Below are 18,325 nucleotides of genomic sequence, written 5' to 3' on the forward strand. Positions count from 1 at the left end.
TTTAATCTATCTATCTATCTCCGGCTTTCATCTCTCATCTCATCCATAGCTCTCTTTGCAAAGAACTTCTGTCTCTCATCCGCCTCTCCCCCTCTCCTCGAGCGCTCACATGTGATATACTAGTCAGTAGGCCTCTGACTATAGGGACCTTCACATCCCTACAGCCTCTTGTGTATCTAACGTCATCTGTACATCAACAGATCGTACACACACTCTCTCTCTCTCTATGTTTTAGCCAGCCCGTATATACGTATGTAGACCTGTTCCTACATATATACCGGTATGCAGGCTTCTGCTACTAGCGGGTATAGTTTCCTCCTTTTAAATGTTGCACATACGCACACTCTCTTACGTAGATATATACTCGCCCAGCCACAGGGATCCACACCTCTTCATCTACTTTCTTTTCCTCATCATCAGCTATTTGACTTTCGTTTCCTCCTCTCTTTCGCTTTGCTTTCTCTTCTTTTTCTCTCAGTCAGTTGAATTTTGAGATTCTCGTCGTGGATGATAATAGCCCTGATGGGACAGCTGCGACTTATCGACGTCTCCAGAGAGTCTTCCGTGGAGAGAAACTGGTCTGTTTTATACTTTGGCTGGTCCGATGCATGCTTAGCTTCACATTAGACTTTGATCAACTTGCTAGTTCATACGGAGAATGTAGATACGTGCCCGGGGTACACACACTCTCTCTCTATATATATATATGCCAAAGACTTACTTACATACCTGCATGCATACAAAAAAGATCTCTACTGTTTTCAGATATACCTGTAGGTAGGGACTTCGAGATCCAGATGCCTTCTTTGCTTCTATCTATCTGTCTGTCTATTTGTCTATTTATCCATCTCTATATCTATCAAAGTGGAATAAGCGTGGAGTCGTGCGGCTGGTGGAGAGTTTTCCTAAGATAAGCCGATCTGAGACGAAGGCAACTGCAGTGATAGCGACGGACATAAGGATGCTTGGCAATAGGAGAGGGGGGAAGTTTGGCTTGTCTTCAGCATGTGTGTCTGCATACATGTAAGATTGATGTGCCGGTCTAGGGACAGATGGGACTCACTTGTATACATATTCCTACATACACATTCATACATAGATGCATACATAAATACATACATGTTCCCTCGTACATACGTACTCGGAGGCATGTGTAACTACATACACCTGCGTACCTACATACATACTACACATGCGTGCATACATCTCCATACACACGTACTACGTAGATACGCACATACCTATACGTTCTTAAATATCCACTTACACCTTCTGTGAGATACGGAGAGGACCCAAGAAGATTCTGATCGTACGTTTTTGGTAAGGAGATTTCACTCAGTATGAGGCGAATCCTTTTCTCCTGTCCCTGGGTTCTCTTCTTCTCACACTTCGATGGTCCTCGGGTACCTTTTCTTTATGTGTATATACACCTGAGAGTTCAACTGTGGAATAGAAGATCACGAGGACCCACTTGTACTCGTGAGGGTTGCTTAGACATCGATCTTCATATATAGGGTCAAGTGTATCAACAGGATGCCGCTATTTCTCACTACCACTGATCTTTCTCCTTCTCCTTTTTCTCTCTTCCTCTTCATTTTAGCTTCTTCTTCAACGACCAGGAAAACTCGGGCTTGGTGAGTCAAGCAACGTCCTAGGGAATTCTTCATGAGACGGAGCTCTCTAGTAAAAGGGATAGGTCCCGAATATAAGCCGTATAGAGGATATGGATTTTGTTTTGATGTCTCTTTTTTTCTTACATCTTTCGTTCTTTGTGGGAGGCGCAAGCCGCGTCTTCGACTCCTCTGTTTCTTCTGACTGCGAGAGATCATCACTGTTAAAGCGTGTCTGTATGTTGCAAGAAAAAGAGAGTCTTCTCCATTGCTCCGCGTGCATTTATCCTTTTCTATCATATGCCTCTAGGTATGCATGAGTCTGTCTGTTCGTCACCCCTGTTTGCTGTGTGTCTTTGGGAGTAAAGTAAGCCCGAACTACTATGAATTCTAGGACATGCTGGGGCGCTAACATACGTGCATGCTGACACTAAGGCGTTGGGGTGTATGTACACTAAGACACTGAGGTGTATCTACACTGAGAAGCTGGGATGCACCTACGCTAAGACGCTGGAGTGTTTGACTCGCCCAAAGTGAATCACTAGACCTTCTGTCGATAATCATACTGTAAACACGAGCGAAGACGATAGAAGGCGAACAATGGGCGAAAAAGCCGTCCAGGAAAGTGATATGTACATATATCCATTTGTTTGTATCTTTATCCCCGTATCGAGGGAGGGATGCCAAGAATGAGTGGCTCTAAAATTCTTGTAGGCGCCAGATTCTTTGTCTTCAACTGCAACACCGAACACTGTGACGGTTACCTAGCAACAGCCGTGTCCAGGTGTACATACACCCCATGTATGTTCTGTTGTCAGGTCAGAGAGCCGTGGAGTTATCTCTTCGGATATCTTCTCCAATAGCCCAATAGTCGAGGATAAGAGCACCTACCTGAGGTTTTCTTGTTTCGAAAGTTTCTTTTTCCTTACCTTGGTTAGGTGTAAATACACTACATGAGTAAGGAGAGAGGCAAGCATCGAGGCCCCCGGTGGAAGATCTCGTCCAAAAAACGGTCTCACCATAGAAAGCACGCGAATGCTGAGTCAATCCTTCACCACCTGCTGTGAAGGGCTGAGACAGGCCTTGTCTTCGGAGTGTATGTACACCGCGTTTTTCGCCACCGCAGGATAGGCATAGAGATTCCTGCTCACACTGGATCTCTATAGACCTGAAAGATCAGACGTCTGTCTATCTATCTATACTTGTATATATGTCTTTCTGTCTTTTCTATGTTTGCTTACGTGTATGTATCTGTTCCATGTGTCTATAAGTCTATGGCGTAAGTGCTGCATGTGTCTTGACCAGGGTCTGCTTACATGGACGGCTTAAAGCACACAACGGGTGACTTTATCATTCTTATGGATGCGGACTTCTCTCATCATGTAAGGCCTGCCTATGGGTTTCTATTTTCTTTCGTAGAGATATAAACAAGAACAAAGAAAAGATGCAGAAGAGTGATAAGGACGAGTCTAAAGCGTAAAATCCATGAATCGACACCTGCATGCGAATACATCTCTATGGACGTATGAACACAGAAATCTTTCTGGATCTACATATAAGGCTATACATGAATAGAGCTTCTCGATGAACGGTGTATCGTCTGTGTAGTCACATCTGTCTCTACCTACACTTACATAGAGATAGACTAGCCTTCTCATGTAAGAGAGACTCACAGAACGCACAGGGTTGCCGAGAGATCTCCGTGCTTCTGCTAGAAAAAAGATCATAGAAGAAGAACGAAGAACTGTCCGAGGAGAAGAAGAGTAGCGAGAGAAGAAACAAAACATGTGAAGGAAGATCAAGATAAGAGACGCATACAGCTCAGAAGGAGAAAAAGGGTTACCTTGCAACATGCACTTCTCGATAGCATTCGTTCACGTCTTAAAAGTTATCTCTCCATCTTCTTCGTTGATCTGCTGAGGAGTGTTCTCTCAGCTCACTATGCGTGGGAGTGTCTCAGCCGGGGAGCCCCCATCCCTGACAATCGATAGACACCTTAAGCACCCTATAGTAAGCCCCCTAGGTGTCGATTCGAGTTTGAAAGAAACTCACGGTGATACGCTGTTTTAGGCCGATATAGATGAACACCCTCTGACTATGGTCTTCTTGTCGAGGCGCGTCCTACTCAGTCGCTTTCTTTCCGAAGATTCAGCTAGATTGGTTTAGTGTAGAGAGTATGCAGAGCCCCCCGACGATTGGGAGAGAGAACGAGGGCGATAGATCGTCGTAGCCCTGAAAGATCTATTCAGAGAAGTAGACGATACGTCCGAAGGTTCTTTACTTTTGCCTTTTTCTCTGTCTCTCTTTCTTCTCTTCTTCAGCCTAGGTACATCCCCGAATTCATCAGGTATGGATTCAACATCCTAAAAAGAAGAAGAATTAGGGGGACTCTTCCCTCTCCTCTCTCGTCTTCTATCTTGTCCTTCTCTTCTTCGTCTCTGTCTTCCTCGGCAGGTCTTCCTTTCAAGAAACCCCCTTTCTTCTCTCTTTTCATCCATCCCGAGTACTCTACATCGGTACACATATGCATAGATCCCCTGCGTGTATATATAGATCTACCAGTGACCAGTGTCTACGTATGTGTATATACGCACAAGGAGATTCAGTAGGCCACCATATGAGGGTCTGGAAGCTACTTACAGCTCCAGACACGCAAGCCTACCTCTACAGATACAAATACACGTGTAGAAATGTGTAGACCTCTGTGTATCATGCTCCTTTGAACGAAGCGAAGGAGAAACGGGCAAGTAAAGAGAGGCTCTCTATCTTGTTTCTGCTTCTGTTCTTTTCCTGGCTTCTCTGATTCTTCTCACGCTCACCCCGCCGAGGTTGTGAATGATGTGCATTCATTCAGGAAGCAAGAAGAAGCAGACTACGATGTTATTACAGGATCTCGCTATATTGAAGGTGAGAGAGCAGAAGGGAAAGGGGGAGGGGATGGACAAGAGAGGGAGAATAAGAGATCTGAGGAGGGGGAGAGGAGGAAGAATTAGAGGGGGATTTGATAAGAGATCTAAGGAGGGGGAGGGACGGAAGAATAAGAGATCTCAAGAAAGAGAAGGGGGGGAGGAAGAATAAGAGATTTTGAGATGTTCTAGTCAAGGGGACGGAGAAGAGGGGAGGGGTGGAGTATACCCGGTGAGTTCGTCTGCTTAAGAAATCCGGGAAGTCATCGGCAGCATGTGTTAAATCTAGGGTTACTAGGCTCCATGTACTTTAGGAAATTGCTATACAACATGTATAGTAAGTACACGTCTGTATATGTGTATCTACTCAGCTGTTGGTAGGTGAGTCTTTCTCTCTTTCTTTCTATGTGTGTGAGTGTATGAGTACATGCAGTCACATGGTTAGTCTAGTATGCGACCCTGTTTCTATCTATCTTCTCCTATGTGTGTATGCTTCTCTACAATATAGAGACCGACTGTACAACTTACATGCACTTAAGCAATCACAGAGAGTTACAATACATGGATGTTGGTAAGAGCTGTGGGGAAGAAGCGGAGATCGAGAAGTGGATTGTTTTCTTCTCTTCTCTTTCAGAAAGCTCCACAGCCCTAGACGCGAGATGCTGCGTCTTTTTTTGTTTCTTCGTTAGACGTCGACTCAACTTCTTGGCTATAAAGAACAAAGTTTGACACATGAGAATTCTCTCTTCTTTTTCATTTCGTTTCTCCTGTCTTTTCTCTTTCCTGTTTTCTTTCATGTGGTTCTCCTTGTGTCTGTACACCTTGCTTCGATCTTATCAGGAGGAGGTGTGTGCGGCTGGGATTTCAAGCGAATTCTTATCAGTCGAGGCGCCAACTTCTTAGGTAAAGACGGCATACACCCATTCTACATAGGAGAAGATCTCTTATGCTGGTACGGTGGGACATACGTGCTCAATACGTACATGAATATGCATATACACGCACATACATACTTATATATATATAGGTTGATAGATATATGTATGGAGGTTTCATGCATATATATATGTATCTATGTATAAACGTATACATGTATAAGCCAGCTTAGATGTGGGTTTGCATATACGTTTTCCAAGTGTTTGTATCAGCATCATGCACTATGGGTGAGGTATGTCTGGCGGGTAGGCGAAAACTCCTAGGAGTATGTGCGAGCCTCCCTCATATGAAGAAACTCACCCCCCCGCAACAAATGAAGTCTCTATCAAAAATTCACCTTCTATCTTCTCACTGGAGTATTGTCACATAGATAGATAGAAAGCGTAAAGGTAGATTAGCGATAGATATATATAGATAGATAGATCAAAGATAGATAGATAGATAAAGATAGATAGGTCAATTAAAGTAGGTAGGTTAAAGATAGACAGAATGAAGATTGATATATATATAGACAGACATGGATGAGACAGATCTCTTATGATTTGCGTGGTTTCTTTATTGATAGCTTATGCGTTTGTTTTTTCTCTCTCTGTTTTTCTCAGCTCAGACGCTCTTGAATCCTGGCGTGTCTGATCTAACAGGCTCTTTCAGGTATACAGTCTTTCTTGCTTTCTTGCACCGAGCCATCAACGATATCTATTTTATCGCATAGTCTAATCTCTTTCTTTTTTTCTCCCTCTTACACTTTCTTCTATTCATACTCTATTCGTAAGCCTGCATGAGAGAGAAAGACTAGTTGGTGGTGTCCCATATGACTTCTTCTTCATTTGCTCCATGCTACTTCTCAGTGCACTCCTCTACGTCGATTCAATAGAAGAACGGAGATATCTTCTAGCAACACTTCTATCTATATCTATCTATCTATCTTTAATCTATTTACCTATCTGTCTATCTACGAGTACAGTTTCTATTATAAGTTCTTTTCTGTTGGCTGTGTTTTCGTCTTGCAGGTTATTCAAGAGACCAGTTCTCGAAGATCTCATGAAACGTATCACAAGTAAAGGTGAGATCTTCAAGGAAAGAAAGAGACAGAGACAAGAAAGATGTTCCCCACATACAAAGATCTGTTTCTTTGTATGAACGTCTGTATATTGAGGCACTTATCATTCGTCTTCAATAGATTTCTATCCGCTTCTCTCTCCTAGAAGCAAAGACGTTAATGCTACCTATTCTGCTTTCTCAAAGGGCTGTAGACGCGTCTTCCATTTAGCAACTTCACTCGTTCATGGAGGAGCTTACCCTGTATCATACTGCTGTTCTCTTTGGCTAGTTTCGTATATAGACATGTATGTATATACATAGAAAGAGAAAGATGTGTTTGTAAGTGTATGGAGATCTACTCCACGGTGTGAAGTCACGTATATGTATGATATGTGGACAGGGGATGATTCAAGCAATCTCATGGAGTGTGTGCTTATCTACACTTTCTTCCCTGTGCTTGGATTTAATGATACACAGTGTACATACACTCGCATTGCATATAGAATACTGTGTGAAGCGTTTGATTGTCTAGAGACTTCTCCATGCTTACAGGGTATGTATTTCAAATGGAAGTAGCTGTTCGAGCACGCAGTCTCGGATACTCTATAGGAGAAGTCCCTATCACCTTCGTAGATAGGCTCTACGGGGAATCAAAGCTAGGTAAGCTACACCTTCTTCAAGGTATTACACCTGGAGATATGTATAGATACATATGCGGATATACACAGGCACTGAAGCACCTGTCTATATCCAGTTGCAGAGGTCTGGGAGAAGCATAAACGTGAACGTTGCCGGCTTCCTATGTAGAGTGAGATCTGCGGAGTATTCCTGAGTTCTAACAGGACATTTCCGATCGTACTGAACCAAGCGTGTACCGTAGTTTGGTGCTTACGGAGTCTGTTCAGGTGTATGTACACCGGAGGAGGGTTCTATCGAAGTGACGCGCTCCTCCTTTTTTCAAGGACAGTAGAAGAACTGCTGTGACACCAGGAGGGATGTAGCTTCTCCTTTTTGCTAGTCTTTCGCCAGTAGAATGAATCTGTCTCTCCAGGCACATATCAGTTCGTCTCAAGCGAATCCCGAGTCTTGACTACGAAGATGTCTCATAGCTAGCTGCACGACTAGATGTCGTTTCATGCGAGTGCGACGTTGTTCAGTTTTCCCTTCACTTCTATCAGCGTTCTCCTTTCTGTGGTTGTTTTCTTTCAGGCGGTCACGAAATCTGGCAATACTTGAAAGGACTTCTGACACTTTTTTGGACTATTTAGAGCACGACGAGACACGTGTCTACTTTTTTGTGTCTACTTGGCAAAAAACCACGGCTCGCCTAGTTTTTCGTTTCTTACTCTTTCTTCTCAACGGAACTAGGCAAGAGTACATCCCTGCCTAGAGTCTTCAAAAACTCATGAAGCGTCGGCTTTTCTGTACTGACAGAATCGACGGATAAAGGAGTATCGATGCTGGCTGCGCTGGATCGACCAAGTCCATCACCCCAGACATCATCCGTCAAGCCACAAAGCTGATTCTCCCTTTAGGCCTAGAAGCCAGAATCGAAGTCCTCGTAAAAAAGAGAAATGAAACTGAGGAGGCGAAAAACAAAGCTTACCATGCATTAGATCACCGGTTTCGTACAGCCACGGTCACCTGTTTTATCCCTTCTGCCCTCGTCACGAGAAGAACGGATCAAGTTAAGTCCTTCCACGTGTCTCTTCTCTTTTCTTTTGCTATCTGGATTTCCCGACCCTAGGTGTACTACGCTGAAGATACGTTGATCTGTTTCACTTATAGGAGATATGAATGCTGGGCATGCGGCCATCGTTGTCCTGAGTCTTTCTCACTATTTTCTTCCGGGAGTTGTCGTCGGGATAGAACCCACTACGCCGTCATGATCATCAGAACCTGGTGGAAGTACACAGGGGCGAGAAAGTCTCTTTCTTTCGCCACCTGTTTAAATTATGTTTTTTAAGGGAGAAACGAATTCACGTAGGCCACGATCTCCTGTCTAACGAACACTGTGCTTTGTGGTTCTTGGCGAAGGGGTGCAACGGTAGAGACCCACGTGAGAGAAGCTAGAAAGAGCTGATTCATGAGGTTGTTCTTTCTAGAAATCGGCGAAGCCGTTCGCCCACGACAGCATTGAACATCAGAACGTCCGTGGTTTGGTTTCTCGTCGTTGAGAGTTAGTTAGTTCTTCTTCTCTTGGGAGTGATAGAGAAGCGACTGACGGCGTCGTTCCTGCCTCCGGCTACGAACTTGCTTGTAAAGCATCATTGAACTTCGTTTGTGGACGAAGGTAGCGAAGAGAAACTAGCTATCGAGTTGGCTATCCCGATCATCGACAAGACAAGCCTGTTCGTTCTCATCCAGGCCTTCTTTCTTACTTCTTTTCTCGTAGGTGATCTAGTCCACTATCTAGTAGTGTTTATCTTCGTCGTTCTCCTGTTCCCTAGCCCGCGATGTTCAAGAGTGAAGGGGTTGAGTTTCGATGCCACTAAAGTAATTTCATTCAGCTAGACCGGTCACACAGACAAGCCTGAAAACTCCCTCATAGGATTGAGCAGCAGAAAGGCGGACAGCTGTTTGTAGGGTGAAGACACCAGCAGAAACATCTCAAGAGAGAGACAGCTCGTTTTTTTAGTTAGAGCCACGTCTCCGGCGAGCAGGGAGAAAGGAAAAGGTTTCATACGGAGAACTTCTCCGTGGCGCCGCTGCTTGTAGGATCTACCAACCTTCTTCCTAAGTTCGCAAAGGCAAATCCCTTTAAAAAATCAGACCTCAACCAACACAGAATGCTGGAGGAATAGTAGTGGCCGTGTTAGAAGAACCTCTCTTTGACATCACGAACAAGAGCAGGGAGGCGGAGACGTTTCAGAGAGAAACATCAGTTTTGATAATTCTCTAGTTACAATACGTAAGAGAGCGCGTGCTCGTTTTCTTCTACCTGACGTCCAGGATCAATCGCTTTCGTTTGCCAAGCAAGAGAGCGACGGTTGCTCCGGTGATTCTCCTTGGTGCCCGACACACAAGACACCAAGAGAGAGTAGTAAAGACACTTTGCCTTATGGGCAGTGGATCTCGTATAAATATACACAGAAGTACCGGTAAGAATCTTAAGGGGTCCAAAGTAGGAGACCTGTAATCTTCTTCACGGTGAGAACGAAGGCACCGAGAAAGAATCCGTTTGTCTTCGTTGTACTTCTCTTCGTTTGATTCATATCTCAGTTTGACGGTAAGACTAAGTCACTGGAAAACGGTTTCTCTCGTCCTTTCTTCTTTTTATCCATGCTTGTAGATGAGGAAATTGACTTGACCGATACTAAAGTAGATCATATGGTGAGCTTCATGAGTAACGAAAGCACCGAAGTGCTGCCCAACTATAACATGCCAGGTCCCATCGAATTTCTGGTCGAATTCTTGCTTCACCATCTGAGCAACCTCTTGCCAGTATTTCAAGTCGTTTTTTAACAACGCAATGAATCCTTTTCGCGCAACTTCTACAGCAAAAGCTATCGCCTCAGGACTCATATCTACTCCCTTTGTTATGACCTGCGGGAGCTGTGTGTCTTTTAAAGACGACGAAGGCTCCCCCATGTTGTTCAGAGAGACGAGAAAATGCAGGTGAATACAGAAGAACGTGCTACTGGGTGATGCAGACAGATACAACTAAGAAAACGAGGAACTGATAGACTGATTCACCTCACTGACATGCGTTTTTCTGAGTCGCTTTCCTTCGCTGTCCTGTTGTCTCGGTACTGCCTCTCGCTATTAGACTTTGCTGGATTCATGAAGTACGTTGGCTATCTTATTCAAAGAAAGAAGAAGCTATACTGACAGCTTCGAAGTTCCCTAAGCGTCCCGAGGAGGACAGACAGACAGGAGAGAAAGCATTAGAGAACGTAAACTTCTGAGGAAAAGCACTGTTTCTGGGTGAAACCATATAAAAAGAGAAAGGCAGCCTTCTGAGTGTGGACGGTCGAACTTAGTCTCCTGTTTGGAGTGGGAGTTCCACCGTCTGCTCGGTCCCCATAAGAGTTGGTAAGGTCGCCTCGGGAAGTTAGTATTACGATCTCTCTTTTTTGATTACATCAAATCTCTTTGGCGCCCCAAGCTTCTTTTCACAGCAACGAACCGATGTTAACGGATAGAGACGAGTAGGAAAACTACCGTGACAGGCACCTGACATCGTCTATCTACAGACTCAAAGCGTCTGCCAGGAGAGAAAAGAAAAACGCACAGCAAATGAGAAAGGAACGATACCTCAGCGTTCTCCCTCGTTTTGCTTAGAAGAAGGAAAGACACTGGAGAAGAAGAGGAGTTGAAGATAATGCGAGGGAGCCCAACAGCTGTCCGATTCCAGGACAGATCAAAGGGGGTGATGAATTTTTGTCTTTATATACTGAGAAGGGCAACATCATCTACTGATCGTCTCGATCCATTGTACACTTCACTCCGGTGAAGAGAAGAAACCACAGAACGGCTTTCTGGTGTAGAGGCAGAATAGAGTCAGCAGCCACGATCTCATCGTCATGATCTTTCTTCCGTCCACAGCTCCTGAGAAAAGAAGCAAGTCCACTCTGTTTTCTTCCGAGATGCCTGGCACTGTCTTTCTTCTACTCCGTTCCAACCAGACCTTTCGGAACGCTTCTCCTGTCGTAGAGAAGTAGAGATACGGCGGAAAGTTTGGTACTGCGCGTATTGCTGTGTTTCTCGGGTGACTTGTCGTTCGTCTATAGGATCAAGGGAGGGTTCTTGAAGAACAAACACATGCAGTTTGAGAAAGAAGCAGAGAAAACGCTCTCTCGGTCCTTTCTTCATCACCTTCCGGAAAACAAATCAGAAGGGCGAAAAACTCCCGGTGTCCGTCTCCTTTTTGGTCTCTCTTTTCTTCATCCGATCTCTCCCAGAAGTTGTTGTTCTTTCGGAAGCACTTCCTTTCTCTGTTCCAAGCTCAGGTCTATCTCCTGCGGTCGTTTGTTTCATTTCAGCTCAACGAACGGCTTGAGCGACTTTCTCCTTCTCTTCTTCTCTACCGGGATGGCGATAGGACCGGTAAACGCTTTCATTTTTCCAACTGAAGCTTTCTTTCTGCTTTCAAGACTTTATTTCTAGGTCTTCCTTCTCGTTTTTTCTCTCTTGCTCTTTCATGCTTATACCCTTTCTTGCTCTCTCTTGGCGACCATCAAGAAAAGAGCCTTTCGTTGTTTTTGACCTGACTCCGACCTTTCTTCTCTTCTCTCTTTCTTCTTTCTTTCGAGTGTTGCTTTCCTACGTGGTTTCTTTTTGCATTCCTTCTTTCTTCTCGATATTTTCTCGACTTCTCCAGCTTTCGCATAGTTCGCCGCCCTGCAAGAAGGCTTGGTTTTTGTCGTCTTCTTCCACTCTCCAAGAATCTGTGTTCTGGTGACTGAGAGAAACAAGTCAAGAGAAACTTCTCTTCATCTGTATGATCTCTTCTCACATCTTCATTGCCGGTTCTTCTTCTTCTTTTCCCCTAAGTGGATAACCTCCTTTCTTTTTTTTTCTTTGTTTCTTCTTAGGAGCCATCCCTTTCTTTGCTTTCTTGTCTTCATCACCCAATCCTGTACATATCTCTAGGCCATCCACTCTCCTTCTTTCAACTCCCTAACGTCTTCCTCTTTTCTTCTCTCTAGATTATCGAACGTGTTCCTCTTCGAAATCCTACATCTTTTCTCTCTCCTGCATAACGTTTTTCTCTCTCAGCACTCTTTTTGTTCCTCTTCGTTATCTATCCAGCTACGATGGAAGTTCTTGTTCGCTTCAAAGGAGCTCGGCATAAGATTTCTCTTCCGTCCGATGCCACACTCGGCGACTTGAAACATGAGATTTCTGTAGTCACTGACCTTCCGTCACAACAGCAGTCTCTTAAGACAGGATATCCTCCTCGTCTTATTCTTCTCCCATCGTCGCAGACAGATGAATCATCTACCAAACTGAGAGATGTAGGAATCGAATCTAAAGATGTCGTTATTGTCGAACAGCAAACTTCTTCCTCTCTTCACCAACCTCTCTCTCCTCCTCAGTCCAAGAGCAGTCATCTGGGCAACTCCAATAGTAAAACGTCCTCTTCTTCTTCTTCCATGCCATCCACATCCGATTGTAGACAAGGCGTGACAGCTCCGAAAGATCTTTCTTCTAGATCTTCTCTGGAACGATCTTCTCCCTCATCATCACAGGCTTCTTCTCATATGACGTCAGCTTCATCATCTTTTTCGGGTAGCACAGCGAATCAAGGAGAGAAGCTTTCTTCCTCCTCTTCTTCTACTTCACGGTCGCCTCCTCCTCCTCCTAGCACGACGGCATCATCGACTGGTGCTGCAACTTCTTCTTCCTCTTCCTTGATGTATGGGGGAAAGTCTTCTTGTTTTCCTCCTCAGAGTTCTTCGACTTCTCGTTCTTCCTCTTCTTCTTCTTCGAGTAGCGGTAAGACAAGGGAGATAGAAGGAGATCGAAGTGACAGTAAAGGAGCTCGATTAACGATGACGAATCCTTCCTCCTCTTCTTCAACTCGGTCACAGGGAAACTCAGCAATGAATATGGATGCAGACGGGACAAGAGGGAGTGTATATACACCATCATCAGCCGGAGATCCTTCCTCAGGGCGCCACTCTTCTTATTCTTCTGCAAATCCACATTTCTCATCCAAAGGAAGAAGTGGAAGAGAAGAAGACGATGAAGATGAAGAAGATGATGAAGATGACGAAGAGGAGGAAGAGGTTTCTCCTTCATCTTCTTTCTTTCCTGTTGCTCCTCCGGATCGTGTGGGTGATCTCTTGAGATATGTCGTTCCATCCGATAATAGCTGTTTGTTTACGTGTTTATCTATGCTCGCAGCTCCTACGAAAACTCCTCAGTGTCTACGTGATATGGTAGGAAAAGCAATTCTTTATGATCCGGAATCCTATTCCGATGCTATACTTGAGCGGCCACGTCAGGAGTATATACAGTGGATTACATCGCCTACAAGCTGGGGAGGCTATGTTGAGCTAGCTATCTTAGCAAATCAATTACAACATGAAATTCTCGTCATGGATATCGAGACAAAACGCAAAGATGTCTATGGGGATTCACGGACAGGTCGACGTATCTATCTTCTATACGATGGAGTTCATTACGACGCTATCATCGGCCGCTCCAAAACTCCCCCCTCTTCATCTCGGCAGAAGGAAGTGTATTTTCGAGTCTTTTCTCCTTCGGATCTTCGTACAGAACAAAAGGCCGCTGCCTTAGCTGCCGAATTCCACCAGAAGAGACAGTATGTGAATCTGAATGAAATGAAGTTCCAGTGTCTTGTCTGTGGTGTCTCCATACGTGATCAAGCCGCTGTTAAACTGCATGCAAAAGAGACAGGCCATGCAAACTACGGAGAGAATAAACGATAAGTTAGATGGGAAAGCTAACGAAGGAACAGAAGGAAGAGGAGGGGAAGGAGTGGATTGAGAAGAAAAGGAAAGAAAGATAGAGAGAAAGAAACAGAGAGAGATGTATCTCTATCTCTCTCTGTTTCTTTCTCTCTATCTTTTCATCCGTCTATCTCCTTGTGGAGAAAAGATTCATGGAGTGCTTGTTTGAATGGTGATAGTGGTAAGGTTGGTGGTCGAGTGAGGCAAGAATAGTGAGAATGATGAAGAGGAGACGAGAGGGAGAGACGGGGAGGGCAGCAAAGCGGACGGGAAGGAGACAGGGGGGAGACATATGTCTCTCGCTATCTATCTCTATGGGTATGTATATTGTTTCTGGCAGCAGGTGCACACACACCCGAATCTCGAGTTTTGCTATGTGTTGCTGAGTGAGAGAAAGGTGGTCGTACAGAAGCCATGATTGAGGATCGAATCGACAAGCAGGGGAGAAGGAAGAAGGGAGAGAAGAAAAAAAGGAAAAAAAGAAGTGGAGTTGTGCTGGTCTGAAGGTCTTGGTGTGAGTGCGTGCGTTTCGTCTGTCTGATTTACATGAAGAAGATAGTCATGAGTCCTTCTCTTTTCTTTTTCTTTCTCTTCTTGTTCTCCCCTTCTCGCTCTTAGTGTCCTTCTTTCTCCTCCTCGGCTGCAGTTCGTATCTCTCCTCAGCATCTTCAAGAACCTCTTTGAAAAGAGGCTCTTTTCTTTTCCTGTTCTCTCGTTTCTCTTCCTTCTTTCTTTCTTTCTCTTTCCTTTTCTTCGAGACTTCGCCTGCGTTGAAAATGAAGTTGTTTTCTTTCTCCTTCGACTTTCCCTAGGTCCTCGAAAAGAAAGAAGAAAGGTTTCTCTCCCTGTCATGTCTTTCTCTCTTCTCGTTCGTGTCTCCTCCAGCTACCAGTAGTTAAATGAAGTTTTTTCGCGGACTCCAGATCTTCTTCGTCGTCTTCATTTCTTTCTCTTCTTCTTTTGTCTCCTCTTCCTTTCTCTTTCAACCTCTCAATTATCTCCCATGTATAAGACGTTCTCGTACACAGGATGTATTTCGTCTTCATACATACCTCCTGTTATGCATACCAGTCCTACTTACATACTCATACATACACATACATAGCTACCTCTGCGTACATACATATACATACGTATGCATTTACATATACATAGGTATTCCATACTTCACATTGATCCATAACTTCAATACATCCATTGTATTCTTCTCTACATGACGACACCGATATCATTCTCATTCATTCGTACATACATCAGATCGGAAGATGAAGAATGTCTATGGGTGTGTCTGTATCTACATCATGCATAGCTACCTATCGGGGGGGCGTATACTATGGACCTCCTTTTTACTTGTCTTCTCCAGAACCCCTCTGAAGTCTTTCTCTCTAAGGAATTCCCAGTTCTCTGTTTCTTTTCCTGTCTTTCTTTCTTTGGTGCTGAAAAGAACTTGTTAAGAAGAAAGACTTTCTCTCTGCGAGAAAAAGATCTTCAAGAGAAGAGGAAGGCACATAGGAGTCTTGTAAGGGGGTGTATGAATGAATTGGTCAGAGAGGTGGTGGAATCTCCTCTTCCGGTGTATGTACAGAAGATATTTTAGAAAGGGATGATTGAGGAAGGAAGAGTAGCGAGACGAGAGAGTTTGAAGCAGAGAACGAGGGTGGGAGAATTCAAGAGAAGAGACAAAGCTGTAGAAGTTCAGAGGGGTAGATGTGAAGAGAAGAAAGAGGAAGAAGTTTAGTTTAGGGGGATGAGACGAAACAAGGTGGATAGGAAGAAGAAGAAGACGAAACAGCAGAAGAAGAAAGAAGTCTTGTTACAAGATGTGTATTCTTTCGTTTTTCCACCTTCGCCTGCTAAGGAAGAAGAGAGAGAGGTGAGGAGAAGTAGAAGAGAGAGAGAGAATGGATGGATGTCTATGTTTCTCTCTCTATCTCTCTCTTTCTATATGTATGTGTCCCTTTCACGGTGTGGTGTTTTCTTTCTTTATGTTTTGTTTCTTTTCAAGTCTGGTCGAAAAGTTTAGATTTCTGAATCTCCTCAACGCTCCGAGTCTGATAGCCTTTTCTTCTCTCTTTCTTTCTTTCTGGCTTCTAACCGACTGTCTAACGAACAAGTTAGCTCGACTACCTAGTTGAGTAAGACGGCCTACTAACTAAACCAATAAGGTAGCTTGACTCGAATGAACTAATAAGCTAGCTTGGCCGACTAATTAGTTGGCTACCTCGACTAGCTAACTAGCTACTGAGCTGGCTCCGCTACCTAACTGTTACGGTAGCACGACTAACTTCTACTAAGCCAGCTGCACGGACTAATCAATACGTTAGCTCGACTAGCTGACTAACTACTAAGCTGGCTCCACTAACTAACTGATAAGCTAGCTCGACTGAGTCATTAATGACTTAACTCGACCATTTAGCTGAGTAACACGCTAACTCGAACCAATGAAGTGGCTTGACTAACTAACTAATGAGCTATCCAACTAATCAATACGCTGGCTCGACTAACTAGCTAAGCTAGCCTCCACTGACTAACTAATAAGCCAGCTCGACCAACTAGCTAACACGCGCGCATGCCTAGCTAACTCATACCCAGCTAACGCCACTCTTTGATTGATACGCTAGCTGGATCAACTAACTAACTGGTAAGCTAGCTCGGCTAACTAATCAATAAGTTGAACTAACTTTCTTTTCATTCATCTCATCTCATATGTCGCTCTGTCTGTAAACGAGGGATGGACTAGAAAACTATCTTTTTGTTTAGTGTGATTTCTCGACTCCAGCAGCTGTACATACACTGGACATCGATCTACTTGTGTGGCCTACGAGAAGAAAGAAGCAAGGCGAGGAGTAGGGAGAGGAGAGAGATTGTTTCGGTGCTTGTGAATGTCATGGTGATCGGTTCATGAGAACCGTCTTTTCCATCGCTACCATAGCACACACAACGGCCAAGACAGACCTTCTCTCCCTAGAGTCTTTCTCATTGAAGACAGAGAGAGGCAGATATAGAGAGGTAGCTTTAAGGTAGATCAAGGATAGGTAGACTTCAGATAGATCAAAGATAGACTAAAGATAGAAGAAGGATAGATAGATCTGGCTAGGCAAACATAAGGTTCGTGGGACTGATGCTCTTTCCTGTATGGGGGATTTGCAAGAAGTCGATAAGAGAGATGAGAAGAATAAGAAGAACGAGAAAGAAGAAGAACAAGAAGAAGCTTCCCTACCTCAGCTCATCGCGTTAGGAGAAGACTCGAGTAGATACGGTAAGGAAAAAATGAAGAAAAGAGATGTATTTCTTTAGCTCTACAAACTCTTCGACTAGCTAGCTGCCTCTCCTCATTTTCAGTTTTCTTCTTCTTGTTCTTGTTGTTCTCTTCAGTAATTTCAGCTCTTCACTTGTTTCATGAGTTGGGTAGATGTCTTCTTCTTCATGTTCCCATTCTTTCTCTTCTTGTTCTCTCATCCATCATCTAATCATCAAGAAGAGATAGGGGAAGAAGCAAGCCTCTCCTTCCCGGCTTCTTCTCTCTCAGTGAATTTCTTCTTCAAGGAAGAAGAAGAAAAGGAAGGAGAAAGATCGGAGATACCCAGAAAGCATTTTTCTCTTGATAGAAGAAAGAAAGACAAGTGATGTCGATGATAAAGAAAGAAAGAAGAAAGAAGAAAGAGAACAAACCATAGCGAGAACCCATGATAGAGAAGAAGAAAAACAGCTCTCTTGACTACTTTCCTGCCTTTTCGTGGCCCCATTTCTATCTTCATTTCAACTCACACAATCTCCTTCAACAAGCGGAAGATAAAAGAGAACAGAAGAAAGATGATAGATAGACTAAAGATAGATAGATAGATAGCAATACGTGGCTCCCTCCCTTTCTTATCTTTCTTTCTTCAGCCTCGGCCCTCTGTCCGTCACCACTCATATGGTACGGATAAATTACATCTTTTTTCTTCTTTCTTAACAGGTGAATCTTCATGCTTTTCTGCTCGAGCTTGAAAAGACATAACCTCATCTGATCGGTTTGTCTGTCTGTCTGCAGGAACATGAAGAAGTGAAGACGATACAAACTCCTCATCTCTTCATACAAAAGAAGAATCCGATGGATCCAACACCGAGAAAGTACATATATATGTATACACGTAGAAAGCTTGCTTCTTTAGTGTATGTACACGTCTATGACTATGAAAGTCTTTCTTGCACCGTAAGCAGATCAATCTTTGTGTTCTTTCCGAGTGTGTGAAGACATCATCATTCTGTACTATCTCTCCGCCTGTAAAGAGAGAGATGGATCTACAGAGTCTCTCTCCTGCTGTATCTGTACAATCTTCCGGACTGTATAGAGAGAGATGAATGGGTGATGCCGTCTTTCTCACTGTAGAGGGCTACGAGTGTGTAAGATCTTCCTACTTTCTGCCGG

At 44.0% G+C, this 18,325-nt stretch overlaps 3 protein-coding genes across 3 annotated transcripts in view; 2 read left to right on the top strand and 1 right to left on the bottom strand.

Moving 5' to 3' along the window:
* The window catches only part of CSUI_002430 (dolichol-phosphate mannosyltransferase subunit 1), a 9,607-nt gene extending 868 nt beyond the window's left edge, over positions 1 to 8,739 (top strand). Inside the window, exons 2-11 of the mRNA XM_068062631.1 lie at positions 479 to 599; positions 1,601 to 1,634; positions 2,916 to 2,992; positions 3,932 to 3,957; positions 4,465 to 4,517; positions 5,357 to 5,419; positions 6,055 to 6,103; positions 6,463 to 6,515; positions 7,046 to 7,153; positions 7,703 to 8,739. Coding sequence (XP_067925393.1) covers positions 479 to 599; positions 1,601 to 1,634; positions 2,916 to 2,992; positions 3,932 to 3,957; positions 4,465 to 4,517; positions 5,357 to 5,419; positions 6,055 to 6,103; positions 6,463 to 6,515; positions 7,046 to 7,153; positions 7,703 to 7,761 — 643 coding nt within the window. The 3' untranslated portion in view covers positions 7,762 to 8,739. The remainder of the gene's footprint in view (positions 1 to 478; positions 600 to 1,600; positions 1,635 to 2,915; positions 2,993 to 3,931; positions 3,958 to 4,464; positions 4,518 to 5,356; positions 5,420 to 6,054; positions 6,104 to 6,462; positions 6,516 to 7,045; positions 7,154 to 7,702) is intronic.
* Positions 8,740 to 8,933: 194 nt separating this feature from the next.
* Positions 8,934 to 10,072, bottom strand: CSUI_002431 (dynein light chain). Its single transcript, XM_068062632.1, has one exon. It carries the CDS (start codon positions 10,016 to 10,018, stop codon positions 9,770 to 9,772), a length of 249 nt encoding a protein of 82 aa, XP_067925394.1. The 5' UTR covers positions 10,019 to 10,072; the 3' UTR covers positions 8,934 to 9,769.
* Positions 10,073 to 10,895: 823 nt separating this feature from the next.
* On the top strand, positions 10,896 to 16,060 carry CSUI_002432 (otu family cysteine protease). Its single transcript, XM_068062633.1, has one exon. The coding sequence runs from the start codon at positions 12,253 to 12,255 to the stop codon at positions 13,891 to 13,893; it is 1,641 nt and encodes a 546-aa protein (XP_067925395.1). The 5' UTR covers positions 10,896 to 12,252; the 3' UTR covers positions 13,894 to 16,060.
* Positions 16,061 to 18,325: the final 2,265 nt, after the last annotated feature.

Source organism: Cystoisospora suis (assembly GCF_002600585.1).
Source record: "Cystoisospora suis strain Wien I chromosome Unknown contig_1028, whole genome shotgun sequence".
Lineage (NCBI taxonomy): Eukaryota > Apicomplexa > Conoidasida > Eucoccidiorida > Sarcocystidae > Cystoisospora > Cystoisospora suis.

What these genes read in the sequence shown, in the direction of transcription:
- CSUI_002431 (XM_068062632.1), bottom strand. Translation starts at nt 10,018, where the DNA reads ATGAGTCCTGAGGCGATAGCTTTTGCTGTAGAAGTTGCGCGAAAAGGA.
- CSUI_002432 (XM_068062633.1), top strand. Translation starts at nt 12,253, where the DNA reads ATGGAAGTTCTTGTTCGCTTCAAAGGAGCTCGGCATAAGATTTCTCTT.